Source organism: Podarcis cretensis, assembly GCF_951804945.1.
Source record: "Podarcis cretensis genome assembly, chromosome: 17".
Classification (NCBI taxonomy): Eukaryota; Metazoa; Chordata; class Lepidosauria; order Squamata; family Lacertidae; genus Podarcis; species Podarcis cretensis.
The window spans coordinates 42,037,307-42,056,649 of NC_137187.1; the positions used below are offsets into that span (position 1 = coordinate 42,037,307).

The 19,343-nt window shown below is 44.0% G+C and overlaps 1 protein-coding gene across 3 annotated transcripts in view; it reads right to left on the reverse strand.

Moving 5' to 3' along the window:
- Nucleotides 1-19,343, reverse strand: part of SYN1 (synapsin I) — a 116,053-nt gene that overhangs the window by 5,783 nt on the left and 90,927 nt on the right. For all 3 annotated transcript variants that reach the window (XM_079958701.1, XM_079958703.1, XM_079958702.1), the window contains exons 6-10: nucleotides 6,288-6,350; nucleotides 4,282-4,424; nucleotides 3,868-3,942; nucleotides 2,968-3,070; nucleotides 1,132-1,281 (exon numbers count right to left, since the gene is read on the reverse strand). In XM_079958701.1, the coding sequence (XP_079814827.1) occupies nucleotides 1,132-1,281; nucleotides 2,968-3,070; nucleotides 3,868-3,942; nucleotides 4,282-4,424; nucleotides 6,288-6,350 (534 nt within the window). The remainder of the gene's footprint in view (nucleotides 1-1,131; nucleotides 1,282-2,967; nucleotides 3,071-3,867; nucleotides 3,943-4,281; nucleotides 4,425-6,287; nucleotides 6,351-19,343) is intronic.

The window sequence follows — 19,343 nt, forward strand, 5'->3', positions numbered from 1 at the left end:
CAGTGCGCTCTATTCCCCTCCTCTTGTTTAGTGTTTCCACACACCTTGTTTTTTAAAACAAAAACAAACAAACACCCAGTCTTTTGAAAGCGTTGCTTTCCTGATGCACCGAGGATATTTTTCAGTATACAAAGGCAGATAAGTTTACCACTTCCTGCTTTGCCTATTTCATTCATAGACAAGTTAAACATGGTGCGGGGAGCTGCGCAGCCCTTCAGCATCAGTAGTTCTGTCCCAGCTGGAGGTGCCCTGAGAAAGCGCTCTCTCTGGGTGGGCTTACATAGGCAGGAAGCGCTTGAGAAGTGCATTCTTGGCGCAAAGCAAAATAGCGGGGAAATGGGGTGACGAAGGGATGATGTGTACAGCACCCCCAAAAGGCACCTGCATTGAGTGCCAAATGCACATGCTCATGCTGTGTGTGTGCAGACACCCAATGACTAGCTGAGAGGACTTGAAGAGGCAAACAGGTTTGCCAGTAGCAAGGAGCCACCGGGCATTGACAGAACCTCTGGAGGTAGCTATGAGCTCTGGATACCAAGTGCTGGGGATGCTGCTTCTGACTCCACTTGTAAGCTTCCCCGAGGCATCTGGCTGTCCAAGGCTGGAATCAGGACACTGGGCCAGGTGGAGTCTTGGTCAGATCCAGCAGGACAGTTTGTGACTGTGAATGTCAGCTCTGACTGGCAACGCGTCTCTGGGGTCTCCATATCCTGAGCGCCACGTCATCTTGACCCAGCAACCTTTTGACTTGGGAAGATGTCAGGGGCCTTGCAAGCAGTGGCACATGCACTGGGCTGTTCCATGGAGCTACAACACAGAGACCCCAGGCCAGAGCCCCAAGGTAACCACAGCCATGAGTGAACACACACTTCCGCACAGTCCCCTGCTCTGCCATCCCTCTGCCTATGGTCCCTTCTCCTTTGCTTTTGAGGAAGTGATGAATAATCATTACATATAGGGACACACACAGTTGTGGTGATGAGGTGAAAGCTGCAATCCTATCCCCACTTCACCTAAAAGCAACTCTGCAGAAGTTCATGGAAGTTACTTCCGGTAAGAGATGCCTGGAGATTGTGCAGTGAAAGCCTCATCTCGGGGAGCGTAAAGGGGAAGAGAAAGGAGGTGCAATACCTGGGCATGTTGTCCTGAGGCCGAGCGCACAGGCGAGGGCACAGGTGTGCGAGGGATGGCCTGTGCCATGCGTGTCAGCACCAGCTCCACTATCAGGTGCTTGTCTTCATCCTGGTGGTCTCCAATTAATGGCATGGAGGATCCCACAACCTGAGATAAGAAGGAGAAAGAGCAGGTGGTGATCTCCTTTCCCAAATCAGGCTGAGTGGGGAAGCAGGAGGGTCTTTTGCAAAAGGTCAGGGATGGGGAACCTGCATCCCTCCAGGCATTGCTGAACTACAACTCCCATCATTCCTCACCATGGGCCATGTTGGGTTGGAGCTGATGGGATCTGGCTCCCCACCCCTGTTTTAAATTAGTTATGTAAGATACACCCAGCACACAGACAATGGGGTTTCCTAAGGCTCAAAGCCAAACATGTAGATGGAGACAATCAGGAAATAAGAAATACAGCCAGGCTTAGCATGTCAAATACAGCCAGGCTTAGCATGGCACAGTAGCAAAGAGGCTGTGCTGAAAACAAAAGGTTCCCAGTTCAAATCACGCATCTGAGGGGGCCTTGCCACACACACACTATCCCTCCCTCCAAGTCTGGAGATCGTGATGATAAGCCACATTACAGGATATTTGAGGAAAGGATTACTGAGAAAATATGTATAAAAGCGCTAAGCAGTAGTATTAACAGAACCGCATGAGGCAACGGGTGGTGACTCAAAAATGCAGCCTGATCCAGGAAGCCAAGAAGTCGCTGGCTGGGATCCACTGTGGCCCCGCTGACTTTTAGCACTTTGTCGCCTTTAGAGGGCGCAAGTGTCCCCCCACCCCGAAGGCACATGGAAAAGGCAGTGTGGGGCAGAGTGAGGGACACACCACCTCTTGTCATTCTCAAGGATGGATGCGGCTGCAATGGCATCCAATGGACTGGGCAGCTGAATGGATTTTCTCAATGTGCAGCAGAGCTCTCCAAAGCAGGACAGCACATTAAGCACAGGTTTAACCACATGGGGTGAAAAACAAGACCTGCTACCTTCAATAGATTTAATCAGCAGATTAAACAGCTCAAGCTTTCATTTGTGTGGTCCCATTTTATTCAATGAATGCATTTTTAACATAAAACAAAATTTTGGGGGGCAGGCAGCAAATTAAGGACTTCTTAGTCTATGGGGAGCTATTTTGGTTCTTGTGTGTTTATGCAATAGCAAATGAAGAACAAAAAAGGTCTTTCATTCTAAGAACGAATGGTAGTTTCAAACTGTGAGTAGTTAATATCTCCAAAACATGCATTTTAGGGGTTGCAGTTTTATCCCAGGCAACATCTGTTGAGCTCAGGCCAGGCTGCGTGGAGCCACCCTCCTTTAACTCACAGCAACCTTATGAGGTCTGGTAAAGGCAGGAACAGGCCTGAGGCCACAGCCGAGCTTCGCAGCTGAGCAGGGATTTGGAGCAGGGCCTTTCAGCCGGCAGAGCACGAGGCTCTTCATCTCAGGGTCATGGGTTTGAGCCCCATGTTGGCCAAACAAATCCGGCATTGCAGGGGGTTGGACTAGATGACCCTCAGGGTCCCTCCCAACTCTACAATTCTACGATTCTATGGTCTGTGGCAGCCTATCCACAATGCCACCCTGGATCTCTGGTAAGGCCTACACACTAAAGGTCTGAAGTTCATTTGCGTTGGTTATAAATAACAGACAAAAGGTAGATTGCTCACTCAAAAGTCTTCAATTAATCAACAGGCTTCCTTTAAAAAGCAATTTGCAAGCTGATTCATATTTAGGGCAAGTGGGGGCGAGAACCATGCACAGGCAGGTGCAGGTGCCCATGTGCCCAGCGCCTCACCTCGATGATATGGTCCCGTCCATCCTTCCCATGCAGAGCCTCCACAGCACAGATGTCCAAACCACCAAAGATTTCTGAGCAAGTGTCCACCCACAGCTTGTACCTGTTGGTGATCCGGGGGTCGGGGAGGGGAAGAGAGCAGTGGTGACTCTGAGCCCATGAGGGGAGCAAGTGAGAGCCTCCGTCTCATTACCTTTAGACAGGAAGGCCTCCTCTTTGCCAGACCCTGGATGTAATCCACTCCCCTTCAGTTCCCAGTCATTTTCGTTTTTAATATAATTTTATTTATGATTTTCATTTTGCAAAGAACAAATAAAGACAAAAATACAAATTATTATATATAGCATGTTTTGACTTCCCTCCCCCTCTTTCTGCGGTTCCCTATGGTTATAATACTTATGCTGCATTTCCAAATTGAACCAAATTCTTCTTTATCCCATATACAGTGGTAACTCGGGTTACATACGCTTCAGGTTACAGACTCCGCTAACCCAGAAATATTACCTCGGGTTAAGAACTTTGCTTCAGGATGAGAACAGAAATCGTGCTTTGGCGGCGCAGCAGCAGCAGGAGGAGACCCCATTAGCTAAAGTGGTGCTTCAGGTTAAGAACAGTTTCAGGTTAAGAACAGACCTCCAGAATGAATTAAGTTCTTAACCCGAGGTACCACTGTAATCAATATGTATTTTATACCACTGCACATTTTTACATCAATCCTGCTCATGATTTAATCTGTTTACAATAATTTTGCAAATATTCAATAAATGATTTCCACTCTGTATTAAAAAGTTTACTGTCTTGGTTTCTCATTCTTCCAGTAAGTTTCCATCTTTGGGCAAAAATTGTTCCCGGTCATTTCCACCCAAATCAGAGCCCCATCTCTGATGCTTTGCCACTTACCTGTCCGACATGGCTATTTGCTCCAGCATGGCAGAGCCTGTGTTGGTTTTCCAGTTCCCCGAGACGGAGGTTCTCCTGCCATGGGAGAGAAGGCACTGTTAGCGTCAGGAAGGTTGCAGAGAAAGACTTGATAGTAGCAGGGAGGCAAAGGGACAAGGCAATGACTGTAGGGAGAAATGGTTTTGTTTCTCCACCCAGAGGAATACGGAAGAATGCCCAGCAGCACCTCCACTGACTCGTGACATGCCACAGAGGGATCACTGTGGGCACCTGTCTCTCCTGGGTGATGGACTGCATCACACCCTCTCTATACTCCGGCACTGAGAAGGCAAGCGGGGGGGGGGGGGGATCACGGGAAGCATCTCCAAGGGTGCAGAGAAAGGCAAGCAGCAGCAGCCCCAGCCCCAAGCTCACATGTAGGCCTTGTAGTTGTTGCCAATCTTCTGGATGCGGACGTCATATTTGGCATCAATAAAGGGCTCTGAAGTGGCGTAGGTTTTGGTGAGGGCCACCACACTGGCAATGTCTTGGAAGTCATACTGGTTCTCCACCTTGACCTGTAAGCAAACACACAGAAGCTTCCCCTTGCCTCATTGTGCCCCACGCAAGCAAAGCCCACTTCCCAAACAGTGAGCGACTCCTGGGTTCTGCCCCTTTAAAAACCTGTCCTTGACTTGCACACACACAACAGCCACTTGCCGTCACTTTTCCACAAGCTTCATTCATCCAAAGAATTAGAGGAAATCAAAAGGTGGGCGTGGTCCATTCTCCCAAGCGCCAGAGGCAAATTTTGTTTTATTATTTTAAGTTGGAGGTGGTTTGAAAGAGAGATCACTAGGCCTGATGTGTCTTCATGCTCATCCCACTTTTGCCCTCAGGCCAACAGGATTTCATAGAATGATGGTAGAGTTGGAAGGGACACTGAGGGTCACCTCGTCCAACCCCTGCAAAGGCAGCAATATTTTTTAAACTGCTTGACCAGAAGTGGCCATGGACAAAAGAGTGGCAATGGGTGTGCAGATGGACCCCATGCGAAGCAAAGCCTGTCTCAAACCAGATTCAACTCTTTTCTAGACTGTTCATCCAGGCACTTCCAGGCTCTTGCTATTTCCAAGTGGGATTCAACTGCATTCCAGCAAATTTGGGTTACAGAAATGTAGCTGACTGAGCGCAACAAACTTGCTTCCCCAAAAGATCAGACTTTTTGCAATAAGGCAAACAGCTGAGAAACACACTGGAAAGTGTAGCAAAACAAATCAGAATGAAGGAAAACCTCCCTGCAAACAATTGCTGATTAAAAGATCAAGCACACATGCCCAGTGCATACAAGTGTTACAGTGCAACTGCAAATGGCTCATCAAATTGGTTAAGGTTCCTTTGGTTGCTCCCACCATTCCTTGGATCGTACTAGTAATTCTAGAGCAAATACATGTTGTCCAGTCTCCCTGCAAGCAAATCAGGACGAATAAGCAGGTCATCTAGGAGCAACCTCTGCTTCCAGCCTTTAAAAAGCAGAGTTCTCTGTGAGTTGCAGGGCAATGATGTTGAAAGAGGCAGCAACTACAAAATGTTGCTAAGAGGACAGACTCATACTGGGAGGGGTTCAGGGAAAGAGAGTGGATTCCTGCTCAGCTGCACTCCCTTCTCCTGCTGACCTGGGAAAGAGAGCCCTTGGGGACCCAAGAGGCAAACTAGGGAATTATACGAGGTGCCATCGTTTCAGGGGTGTCTGCTTCGGCCATGCAATGCTTTGGAGAGAAAGCACTTTTGGAAGGAAGTGCAAAGGAGGAGCTGAACAGCTCTCTTGTCTGGGGGATGGTGGCCTTTGCATTCCAAGCAAGGCTGGCCCAGTCTAGTCAGCAGTACAAAGAGCTGCCTGGAGCATTGAAATTCAAGAGGTAAGCAAGAGGGGAGAGAAGCTACTTCGTCAAGGTGGCCCACCAGACAGGAGTTCAGCTTGAGGTGTATTCTCTAACATGTTCTTGACACAGTAATAGCGCATTTGTGGTGGATTTTTTTCACGCGTTCTGAAATGCTTCCACAACACTAACACATTATTGCTGTGTGCTGAATGAAAGCGGGACAAAAATAAACCAGAACATTTGTGGTATAAAAAGTTGTGTAGTTTCAGCAGGAAGTTACAGGTTGGGCACAGATTGGAAATGATGCAGAGTGACTGCACCCTCAACTTAGGCCGGCACAAACTGAAAGTGGATTCACATGTGACTGTCCTGATAGCATCCAAAGTAAAAGTCACCCTAAGTGCGCAATACACATAACGCCTTGGAAAACGAAAGAAAACACAACTCTCCTTCCAGAATGGGGCAGCTGATAAATCAGCCCACTTGAGGCGTCCCACCAAAGGGCACTGAGCTGGGCTGCATTCTCGCGCCTCTTGGGAGAGAAGTTATACCACTCACCTTGCCCATTCCGGAATGAGCATGTCCCATCTTCACCACCACCGGGTACTTGGAGGTTGTGAGCTGGAAAGACAAGTCAGAAAAAGGGTGGTGATCAGCACATTTAGCCACAGGACAGCAGTTTGCAGGGGTGAGTACTGCTCAATGATAAATGTGAATTCACAGGCTGACACGTTACAGAGAAGGTGGTGAAAATGTCATTCAAAGATTACAACAAAATGCAGTTTAGTAAGGATGCCTCACAAAAAACAGCAGAACCAAATGCACAAATGTAAGGTCCAGTCTATGCATCAGTACATGTTGTTTGATTTCTGAACATTGGCAACTGGCAAGCTGACAGCGCAATCTGTTCAGAAGTTCAGTCCCACTGAGTTCAGTAGGTCTTACTCCCAGGTACGTGGGTATAGGATTTGGAGCCTGAATGTGTGAGCTACGGTAATTCCACTGGAAAATACAGAGTCAGGTGATACAAAACTTCTCCCAGGTTGGATTTTTTTACCCATATGAGTTATCACTTGATATGGTGGTTGTCTAGTGATGAACACACATGCAAAAATCAGCTCCAAGTTAGGGACAAAAACTTTAGTAACAACCTGCCCAAGGAAGATTTACAGCAGATGAGGGGAACCTTTGGGCCTCCAAAGGTTGCTGAACTACAGCTCCCATAATTCCTGCTTGCTGGGCTGATGGGAGTTGCAGTTCAGCAATATCCAGAGGACTAGAGGTTCCCCACACCAGATTTACAGCCTCTGTCTGTCTGTCTTTCTGTCTGTCTAGGAAGCCACTTTTGTTATTGCTGGCATCTGTCTGTCTCAAGAGACAGTGGAAGAGTGCACCATTGCAGGAAAAGTCAAGCCATTCTCCAATGGGAGACCGATACAGAAGAGACATGTTTTATTGCAGCTGGTGCAGATCTTGGTGGCTTTTGTTCCTGGCAATTGTAAGGATGCAAAGTATGGAATGGCAGTCCAGCAAAGAGAAATCTTGATGCCATGCTTCAGAAGTGGCTGCCTAAAGAGGTCCCCACCCCACTGCATTGCTGTTTTAGGAACAGCAGGGAACCTATGCCCCCCCCCAGGTGTTGTGGGACAACAACCCCTATCAGTCCAAGCCAGAATGGCCAGTGGGCAGGGACAATGGGAGCTATAGCCTACCAACTTCTCTGGAGGTCCATGGGTCCTTCCCCACCCTAGCTTTATGTGCTTGCTTTGGGACACCCCCTAAGCTATTCCTGAATATGGTGTGGAGCTGCTTTAATAATCGCAGCACAACTTTAAGGCCTCACTCAGAGCGGTGTGTTCCAGTCCGGGGACCTTGTGGTTCAGGAAAGATGCTGACAGAGAGGAAAGGAGTCAGTGGAGAGAAAGGCTGGAGATGAGAGTAAGAACTGATCTCCATTGCAAAAGGAAGGAAGGAGGAAGATGACCAAGTAAAAGATCTTAGAGATCCTAAGGAATGCATACCAGAACGAGGGAGTTATCTGTACTTCTTGACGTCTTTCTTGTACTGGCTCTGGCGAAGGTGTTTACAGCACTCCATGCATTTGAAGTGGGGGTGTGTGTGTGGGAGTCTCCCTATCTTATCAGGCCCTGAATATGCAAGCCTGGCTCCAAAGGGTGCCTAGGTTGGGCAAGACCTGGCCCTGTCTTGTACCCAAATAAGGGCAGACAGTGTATAAGAACATTGCGATGTAACGTGTCCCATCTTTTGCAAGCGAAGAGGGCCCACTGAGGATGCCTTGCCTGACGTCTCCCAAAATTTAGGAGGCAGCATTGCAAAGATCCATGGAGACTGAGATCTCACCACCAGATACTCATCCTTTGCTCCAAAAGAGGATGGATTATTTTGCTTTGTGTGCTTCTGTATTAATTATGGGAGAAGGACTTTTGACTTGCCAAGCACAGAGACAATCTTCTCTCTGTAGTTTCTGCATAGCCTGATAACCGAAGGTGTTTTAGGGGCTGGTAGCTACTCCACCTGCCCAAGGGCCCCTCCAGATGGGTCCTTCATTGTGAATGTCTTCTGCACCATGCCCTTGAAGCAGTCATAGTGCATGAGTGGTGGATTCATTCCACTTTAGTGAGGGTTCTGCAATGCTCCCCCAAGGCTACCATGTTATTGCTGTCCAGAGGAGATGTGGTGCAACAAATGTCTGTGGGGGAATAAACCAGAACATTTGTGGTATAAAAAGATATGGCAATTTCTTGAGAAGTTATGGGATATACACTGGTTTGGTGTCAGGCGGCTGCCAGCAACTCCCATGGCCCAGGAACGTACAAAGACTAGGAATGTTCTCACCGTCTGCTTTTTATTCAGTATTTACAGAGAGAGGCCTTAGAACGCAGCCTTATGGATAGTGGCGTTGTCCCAAGTGACTCTCCACTTCCTCATTTGTCATCCTCATCACCTCCTCTACGGGTGTCACTAGTGCCCTCTGTCTTTGAGCTCTTGGGGGGGGGGGCTGGAATGCTTTCTAAAGACACGGAGTCCATCAGCTGTCAGCCCCCTGGTGCTTCTTCTTCCTCCTCCTCCTCCTCTGCCATTATTTCCCAGCTTTTCCCCTCATCTGCCTCTCTCTCAACCCCCTGTTGTAATTCTGAACTGTCTTCCTCTTCTCTGGAAGGGTTAGGCTGGGGAGGTGGTCTTCACCATTCCTCCTCTGCCCACTCCCTGACATTTGGACTGAAGCCATGTGACCTCCCCAATACATTTGCAGACACAAACAGCATTGGAAATGGCATGGAAACATGCGATGGCATGTGGCTGCCCCCAAAGCATCATGAGCACAAATCATCACAAAGGTGCAATAACAAGGATGTCTGGAGGGGCCCCAAGCAGAGGCAGAAGGGGTTCAGCTGCAACAGAGAGAGAAAATTGGAGGTTTGCAGGTGGCTGAAAAAAGGAAGCTGTTGCTTTTGAGGAACTGATAATTTGGCTGTTACAATGGGCTGTCTGGATGCCTGCTTGCTTCTTGGCACCCTCCCCACTCAAACACAGATGCACATAAAGAAAACTTGCGCATTTGTAAATAAATAGATATTATGAAAATGCCACAAGTCTTCCGTGCAGGAAACGGATGCTGAAAAAGGCTGTGCCGTAAAACCTCTCACCATTTGAGGAAGTGGGAAGTGCCAGGCAACTGTGTCATCCTTTCTTTGTACAAATTCAGCCCCATCACTCATCATGAGTAATACTAATAATGAAAAAACTCTGAAGTTTTCCTTTTTTTAAGGCAGTGCAACCATACTTCACAATCATCACATTGACACCCAAAGCATTTTAAAGCAAGGGGAAGCTCTAGGAGGGTGACGAAAACCAAATGACACTGTGCTTCCTAGGACAACCCCCCCAGCGCAGGCTGACAACAGCTTGTGCATAAAAAGCAGGTTGTAAGAATCTGGAGGGCACAAAACAGGAAGGAGCTGGCCTGTGATTCAGGAGGGTCTGACGTAACGCTTAGATGCCAAACTCTGTAGTTAAGGACAAAGAGGGGCAATGTGTTGGTTGCCCAACAGACCTTTGTGTCTAAGCCCCCAACAGACCCCTTTATTTTTCTTCTGCGCTTCTCTTAAGGACCCTCCAGACTGGGGTGGGTTTGGGGGCAGGCAGGCAGTGCTTTCTGCAACCTGGTGCTGGTGCAACAATAGTGGACTAGCAGTGGATTTACACTGGACTGTCCGCACATCCTTCTGCTTTATCAATTGTTCTGTGATGCTTCCCAAACATGATTGCTTTACTGCTCTCTGGAGGGGTGCTACTAGTGCTATAGCGCGCGCACACACAATAAAATAAAATAAAGCAGAACATTGCAGAATAAAAAGTTACAGGGTTCCACAGGAAATTATGGAACATGCACTGACTTGGAAGTATTATCTCTGCCCTGAAACTAATGCAAGCACAAACAGTACTGAAAGTGGGATCCTGTATCCTCCCCCCTGAACTCCACCAAGAGCACAAATAATCACAAATGCATATTAAAAAGTACTCTTGGTCTGCTGTCTAGGGATTTGCAAAGATGGCAGCATCGCTATTCTCTTGGAGTGTCACGGGGGGTGGGGGGCAAAGTGAGATGCCCAGGTTAGTGTGAATGGGATTGGAGCCTTATCCATGGTGTGGAGGGAAGTTTCCCCAAAGCTTCACCCATTGGGAGTGAAAAAAATGAAATTACAGGACGTAAAGAGAAAAGTTCTACACTTTCATGCTACATTTTGCAGGCAAGAGTGCCCCAACTTTGCCTGTCTATGTGTACAAGGATTATCAGAACAACTCTTTAAGGCAGATCAGGGACACGGGTGGTGTTATGGTCTAAACCACTGAGCTTTCTCGGTGGTTTGAATCCCTGAAAAGGGGTGAGCTCCTGTTACTCTGTCCCAGTTCCTGCCAACCTAGCAGTGCAAGTAGATAAATAGGTACCACTGCGGTGGGAAGGTAAATGATGTTTCCGTGCGCTTTGGCTTCTGTCACTGTGACCCGTTGTGCCAGAAGCGGTTTAATCATGCTGGCCACATGACCTGGAAAGCTGTCTTTGGACAAACACTGGCTCCCTTGGCCTGAAAGTGAGATGAGCGCTGCATCCCATAGTTGCCTTTGACTGGACTTAACCATCCAGGGGTCCTTTACCTTTACCTTTACCTAAGGTAGATCAGTATACTGAAGCTTTGGGGAGGGGAGAATGAGAGGCCCAGTTGCTTGAGGCCTTCTAAGAAGTTCATGGCTTAGGTGATCTTCAGAGCTGCTCTGCAGCACAGCCTCTTATTCCCAACTCTCCATCAGCTCCCTAGGACAGTATCAAATTTATAGGTAACAAGGCCTCTGAATTTTATTAATTCTGACTTCAGGAATACCCTGGCCTAAAGGCTGCACTGTCACCAAATTTTGAAGCAGAAGGGTCATCAGCATGAAACCCATTGGCACATTTCCATGACTGACATTTTTATTTCTTATTTTTACTGCAACACATGCGGCAGAATCAGCTCCAACTTCTTTAAAATAAATACTGGAATGGGGGGAAAGGTGAGATCCTATCAGATGGAGCTTTTTGTCTCACGTGCAGCCCCAGAACAAGCCCTGCTGAAATAGAAGGCCTGAGTGATGCGCCAGCAGGCCGGCCAGCAGGGGGGAGGGCAGGGGGGCTGTGTGACCTGCCAGTGGCCCTTCAGTAGGGTTGGGTGAATCTATCCATTTCAGTTCCGAAGTGACGTGGGGTGAGCGGCGCGGTGTTTTGAATCGACCACTATTTTTACGGAGTGAAGCCGCACAGCCGTTGCCGGAGAGCACTGACTTTTTCTTGTGGACAATTGGATTTCAAACAACAACCCGTGAGTAGAATGGAAATTGGATTTTTAAAGTTTTTTTTAAATTGGCACCGATCGGGGAAGGTCTAAACAGGAAGTCCGCCTCCCCTTTCTGTAAATAAACTGAAGCAAAGAACCTGTCAACTAAGGTCGTGGAGAGTCTTATGTAAAGGATTTAAATTCCACTGATTGAAACCACTATCAATATGTTTTTTGGAAGCAGGGGAGCCTGCAGGAGAAGGTTAAAATTCGGGAATTGAAGCACCACTTCCCTAAACCCGGGAGTGGTCTGTGAGAGCCCGCTGACGGTGAATAGACAAATTTGACAGCTGTCAAGTTAGCTGTCAAGATACAAAAGAAGGACTTTGTTTCTACTGTCTGTTTTTGTTACAACTTTGCGTTTGGAAAGAAGGAACTGTGGTGGTGGCAGAAGCCTGTGGCCGTGGGACTCGGTGGGCACCTTTAGCGCCCCCTGAAACTGGATAGGAACCCCATAAGGGGCTCCGGAAGGTGACGGGACTGGCGCGGTGCTGAGAGTCGATCGCTCTTTTCCCAGAGTGAAGCCGCAGAGCTGTTGTCGGTGAGCGCTGACCTTTTTCTTGGGACAATTCGGCTTAAGAAACGATTACCGTGAGTAGGTGAAGCTTAAGAAATTCGGACTTTTTTTAAAAAATAAGTAATTTGGACACTGAAGCGGGAGACGCAACCAGGAAGTCCGTCTCCCGGCTCTTCTTAAAGATCTAAAGCAAGGACGGGTAACATACTTTTGCTCTGAACTATGCTTTAAAAGATAATTATCTGAACATCAGATACAGAATTTCACCTTATTTTAAGGTGGAAGAGGAAGAATTTGGCTTTCCCTCTTCTTGTGTGGATTTATAAAAATTTATTCTATCCTCGGAGACCGGGCTGCCAGACTATTTGAGCTGTCAGGCTGCAAGAACTGTCATTTTGCAACTCGCACTCTTTGGAGACATTGTAACTTCTTGTGATTAACTCTGCAAGTTAAAGGATTTGAGGCTCTCTGGACACTTGAAACTGTTATAAATTTGAAGGGACATTTTGTAACTTGAAAAGACTTTGAAAAAGACTTTATAAGTTGTGACTTTTGACTTTTGAGATAAACATTGTGTCCCTCTAGTGGAAGACTGAAGCTGTGTAACTACTGGGGGTACTTTTCCATCTTTGGACTTGGGGATTTCCATGGGAATTGCAAATCGTGAGACTGACCTTGACGCATAGACAGCAGTGGAATGAGAGGGAGGACAAGATCAAGTAAAACCAAAACACAGCAGCCTAGCATAATCTCACAGCTGCGTAGATCATCTGTTCCCACTATTCCTGTGGCGCAAGAGGAAGATTTAGAGCAAATAGGGCCTGAAGGAATGGCCACAGGAGGAGACTTCACCACAGTATTAGATAAAATTTTTGAAAAACTAGATGGCCTGAGCAAGCAGGTGACTGAGCAATCAGCTAAACTTGACCAAAATACAGTCAGTGTTAATAACCTGACTGAGCAAGTTAAGTCAAATGCAGAATCTATTGGGAAATTATTTGAGGCCACCACAGCAAATAGCAAAATATCTGAGGAGAACAGACAGAAAGTAGAGGCTGTGCAAGAGGAAATCAAACCCATGCGTAAACAGATTGGTGAACACCAGGCATATCTGTCTATGTTAGAACTGAAATCTAGGGAAAACAATCTGAGATTGAGGTCAGTTCCAGAACTTGAGAAGGAGGATTTAATTGAGTTTTTGACAAAAGAGTTTGCAGAATTTTGGCCTTTGGAAAAGGATAAAGACTTTAAAATTACAAGTGCATTCAGACCTGGAAAGGGAGGGAGGAAGGTCAGGTCAAGGGATTGCCTGATCTCCCTCAGATCAAAGGAAGAAAGAGACAAGATACTGGGTGCGCACTTTCAAAAGACTCTTGAGATTCACGATTTTAGAGTGGAAATTTACAAGGACATTCCAAAATATCTTCTGGACCTCAGATCAAACTATGGAGATCTGGTGAAACTACTGAGAAGTAACAGAATCATTTTTAGATGGGAGTTCCCCCAGGGATTATCTTTTAATTTTAGAGGGAAAAAAGTTAAAATCAGAACAGTTGAAGATAAGGAAAAATTTCTGAGTGATTACGGAGAAGGCCTTCAGAAAGAGACTGAAAAAGAGCTAGAAGCCTTAGGATCTGGACCACTGAGTTCTCTGCTTACACCCTTGGGTCTTGACGAACCGGAGAAAGTGATACCACCGTCAAAGGGAGAAGAACTTCTGGGAGCAGTGGGAGGAAATTAGACATATTTCAACATGTCTCTGCAACTTTTAAGCTGGAACATTCATGGTTGTAATTCCCCTCATAAGAGGAAGAGGATTTTTCATATATTAAAAAAGGAACAATTAGACCTGATTTGCCTACAGGAAACGCATGTGATTAGGCTACACAGGAAAGTTCTAATTAACAAAAGATTAGGCCAAGAATTTATCTCATCGGACAGAGTGAAGAAGAGAGGAGTTGTTATTTATGCAAAAGAAAGCCTATCACCAAAATTTCTTTTTAAAGACGAACAAGGGAGAATTGTGGCAATTGAAATTCAAATATTTTTGATTTTAGGAATTTATGCACCAAATGAGGGGAAGTCAGAATTTTATAAGAAGCTGCATGAGACAATGCTGGACTACATGGACTATGACAACATTATTATGATGGGAGATATGAATGGGGTGGTATCTACAAACATGGATAAAGCACAAAGACAAAACATAACAAAGGATGGCAGGCTACCTAAAACTTTTTTTGAACTAACTGACAATATGGATTTGATTGACATTTGGAGAACTAAAAATCCCTTAGGGAGAGAAGGGACTTTCTTCTCTGAAGCCCAAATGACCTGGACTAGAATTGACCAAATATGGATAACTAGAGGACTGGCACCAAAGACTAGAAAGGTGGAAATCTGCCCCAAAACCTGCTCTGACCATAACGCCGTGAAGATGGAAATGAAACTAACATTAACTGGTTCCTTCAGATGGAAGATGAATGACACCTTATTAAGAGATCAAGAGATTGTTAAGAAGGCCCAAAAGACTCTGAGAGACTACTTTGAAGTAAACCTGAAAACTACAGTTGAAAAAAGAGTAATCTGGGACGCAAGTAAAGCGGTCACGAGGGGGTTTCTGATACAACAGAATGCCATAAAAAAGAGAACCCAAAATGAAAAAAAGAAAAAAAAATTTGGAGAAAATAAAAGAAGGAGAGAAAAAACTAAGATCGAAACCAAAGTCACAGGAGATTCTGAGAGAAATTAAATTATATCAAGTACAATATTTGAAATTGATAAATCAGGAAGTTGAGTGGAAAATTAAACAAATGAGACAAAAGACTTTTGAATCAGCAAATAAATGTGGGAAACTGCTAGCGTGGCAGTTGAAAAAAAGACAGAAGTTGAATACGGTTACAAATCTTGAGGTTGAAGGAAAAAACATTCAGAATCCTGTGGAGATTAGAAAGTGCTTCCAGAGATACTTTAAACAACTTTACACCCAGGGGCCACAGAATGAGACTGAGATAGACGAATTCTTAAGAACAAATGGATTACAAAAGATATCTCAAGAAAATGAGATAACTATAAAATATCAGAACAGGAGATTGAAGGTGCCATTCAGAACATGCAACTAGGCAAGTCTCCAGGACCTGACGGACTAACCTCCAAGTATTACAAGACTTTGAAAGACTACTTAATTCAACCATTAAAGGAGGTATGTAATGAGATTTTGGAGGGAAAGAAGGCGCCGGAGTCGTGGAAAGAAGCTTTCATCACACTTATACCCAAATCTGAATCTGAAAAGACACAACTTAAGAACTACCATCCCATATCCCTTCTAAATGTGGATTACAAAATTTTTGCAGATATTTTAGCTAATAGATTAAAAAGAGTCTTAAATGAAGTAATTCACAAAGACCAGGCAGGCTTTCTTCCAGGCAGACATCTGTCTGATAATACAAGGAATATCATTGACATTTTGGAGCTATTACAAGAGAATATTAATACAAAAGCAGTTTTAATTTTTATTGATGCGGAGAAGGCCTTTGACAACATTTCTTGGAACTTTATGAAGAAAAATGTTAAGGAAATGGGAGTGGGACAGGGGTTTGAAAATGGGATAGAAGCAATCTATTCAGAACAAAAGGCAAAATTGATAGTTAATAATGTGGTGTCAGAAGAGTTTAGGATTGAAAAAGGAACACGACAGGGCTGCCCTATCTCTCCATTGTTATTTATATCGGTCCTGGAGGTGCTTTTGAACATGGTCAGAAGGGACTGGTTGATCCAGGGAATTAGGGTCGGAGCTAAACAATATAAACTTAAGGCTTTCGCAGATGACTTGGTTCTTACATTACAGGAGCCAGAATCTAGTACGAAAAGGGTGTTAGAATTGATTCAAGAATTTGGTCATGTGGCAGGATTTAAATTGAACAAACAAAAAACTAAGGTTTTAGAGAAGAATCTGACAACAATGGAAAAAGAAAGGTTTCAGAAGGAGACAGACTTAACTGTGGTTAAGAAAGTGAAATACCTAGGGATCAATATGACGGCTAAAAACTTGAATTTATTTAAAGATAATTATGAGAAATGTTGGTCAGAAGTTAAAAAAGATCTAGAAATTTGGTCAAAATTGAAGCTTTCCTTGTTGGGTTGGATTGCTGCTATAAAGATGAATGTATTGCCAAAAATGTTGTTTTTGTTTCAAACTTTACAGATTGTGGACAAGATGGATTGTTTCAAGAGGTGGCAAAGAGATATTTCTAACTTTGTCTGGCAGGGCAAAAAGCCCAGAATAAAATTTAAAATATTGACAGATGTTAAAGAAAGAGGGGGGTTTGCCCTGCCAGACATAAAGCTTTATTATGTATCAGCAGCATTCTGCTGGTTGAAAGACTGGCTACTTCTTGAGAACACTGACATTTTGGATTTGGAAGGGTACAATAATGCTTTTGGGTGGCATGCATATTTGTGGTACGACAAGGTAAAAGTTAACAGAGCATTTAAAAACCATATTGTCAGAAAAACCTTGTTTAATGTCTGGACAAGATATAAAGATCTATTGGAAAACAAGACTCCAAGGTGGCTATCACCCATGGAGGCCAAGGCTTTGAAAAAACTCAATATGGAGGCCAAATGGCCAAAATATTGGGAGATACTAGAACAAGACCGAGATACATTGAAATTGCAGAGTTTTGAGAAACTAAAAGATAAAGTGCGAGATTGGCTACATTATCATCAAATAAGAGAAGCCTTCAATTTGGATAAAAAAATAGGCTTCCAGGTGGAAAAATCAAAATTAGAAACAGAACTGTTAGAACCTAAAACCAAGATACTTTCGAGAATGTATAACTTGCTGTTAAAATGGAATACTCAGGATGAAACAGTTAAATCAGCCATGATTAAATGGGCACAGGACATTGGTCATAACATTATGTTCACTGACTGGGAGAGGTTGTGGACCACTGATATGAAATTTACGGCATATAATGCCTTAAGAGAAAATATTATGAAAATGATCTATAGGTGGTACATGACCCCAGTCAAGCTTGCAAAAAATTATCACCTGCCTGACAATAAATGTTGGAAATGCAAAGAAGCTGAGGGAACATTCTTTCACCTTTGGTGGATGTGCCCAAAGATTAAGGCTTTCTGGGAAATGATCTATAATGAACTGAAAAAGGTATTTAAATATACCTTCCTTAAGAAACCAGAGGCCTTTCTCTTGGGCATGGTCGGCCAATTGGTGCTAAAGAAAGATAGAACATTCTTTATGTATGCAACGACCGCAGCAAGGATACTCATCGCAAAGTATTGGAAGACACAAGATTTGCCCACCTTGGAAGAATGGCAGATGCAAATGATTGACTACATGGAATTAGCAGAAATGACTGGCAGAATCCGAGACCGGGGAGAAGAATCGGTGGAAGAGGACTGGAAGAAATTTAAAGAATATCTTCAAAAACATTGTAAAATGTTTGAATGTTAAAATGATGTGAGACACAAAAATAATAGGGCACTAGGGGTTTGGTAAAAAGAAATATGCAAAAATGATGTGGAAATGAAGGGGTAAGACCAGAGCACTATTATGTTGTGTTTAAACAAATGATATAAAGGACTAAGTTAAATTACAAAGAACACGTGATAAAATTTTCTTTTCATTTTTTCTTAAAAAAGAAGGAAAATAAATGCATAATAGGTTGAAATGTACAATACTGAATAAGATTGGAAAGAGGGTAAGAAATTGCTAAAATTGATTTGTGTAAAGGGGAACGCAGAAAAAGGAGATGTGAGGAAGTCAGGAAAGAGGGTTAAAAAACTAGTAAGTAAGCAATAATTTATTTTTTTTTGTTTCTGTTGTTTTGTTCTGTTGTGCTGTTTTTGATTGTTAATTTTGATGTATTGTTTTGATTTGGATTTGTTCTGAAAAACCTTAATAAATATTTCTTAAAAAAAAAAAGGAAAGAAGGAACTGTTACAATTTAACGTATGGGACCTTTGGGTCTGTGCTGGAAGGAGTGAAAAGGAACTTGAATCCCTCTAGAGGGAGCTTTGGGACATTGTCGGAAGGAAGCAGCTGGAAATTGCTCTTAAAGATAAAAGCCTTGAGAAACTAGTTTTTGACCTTGGACTGTTTAAGGATGGCGGTTGGGAAGGAAATCGAGTGTGAACTGAACAGGACATTTTATCTCTTGGGAAAGCTGCAAGACCAGATAAATGTTTTGGCTACTAATGTTGTAATCTTGGGAACAAAAGTGGGTATTAGTAAAGAAGTTGACAAGAACTCGGCACAGGAACCTATTTCAACTGAACAAATTGAAAAAATTGAGAAGGAGAATCATGTTGCGATTAAAGTGATGAAAGGGGGAGCCGTAACCCTACAGAGGCAAATGGTGGACTACAATTTGAGGCCTTATATGATGGCAACTAGGAGAAGCAAATTTTTGGAGATGGAAGCCTGGCTTGGTTTGGAAAATGAAAGATGGAGAGATCACCCTATGTGGAGATCAAATGATCTTTGGGATACAAATCTGAGCCAGGTGGAGGTTGGAGCTTTGGGGGCCTTTGGATTTGAAAGGAGTGTGAAACAAGATTTGGAATATCCTATAGGCCCTATTTTCAACTATGGAAGGAATATGGTTACCGTTGGGTTGGAGCTCCCCCGAGATCTGTTTTTCAACACCAAAGATTATCAAAAAGACCGGCAGAGGGGACATGAAAGAGATTTAAGAGCCTCGGACTTAAGATCTCCGGGTTGATGGTGTTTTGAGATTGATGGAACTATGGCCAGGGGCCGAAACCGGGGAGGGGATCTGGTGGAAGAAAATTGGGAATTTAAAGTGTATATAATATAATTTGGTTTTTTTTTTTCTTTTAATGAGAAATGGGGAAATCGTGGAATGGAATCTTTTTTGACCCTAGGGGAAATGTTTTAAGAATAAGTACAGATATATAAGTTTCAATGAGAAATAAGATTAAATAAAGTAAAAGTGGATGGTTATTTGGTGAAAGAAAAAATGGAAAATTATAGTATATTAAGAAAAGATATAAGGATAAAAATAAGATGAAGGATTTGCTGAAATACCTATATGAATTAGAATACAAAGAGGGAAATTATAGTATGCTAAGTTAAATTATTAGGATAAAAACAAAGTTGGAAGGATTTGCTGGAATATTTAATTGAATTAGAATACAAAGATGGGAGGCGTGAGGAAGTCA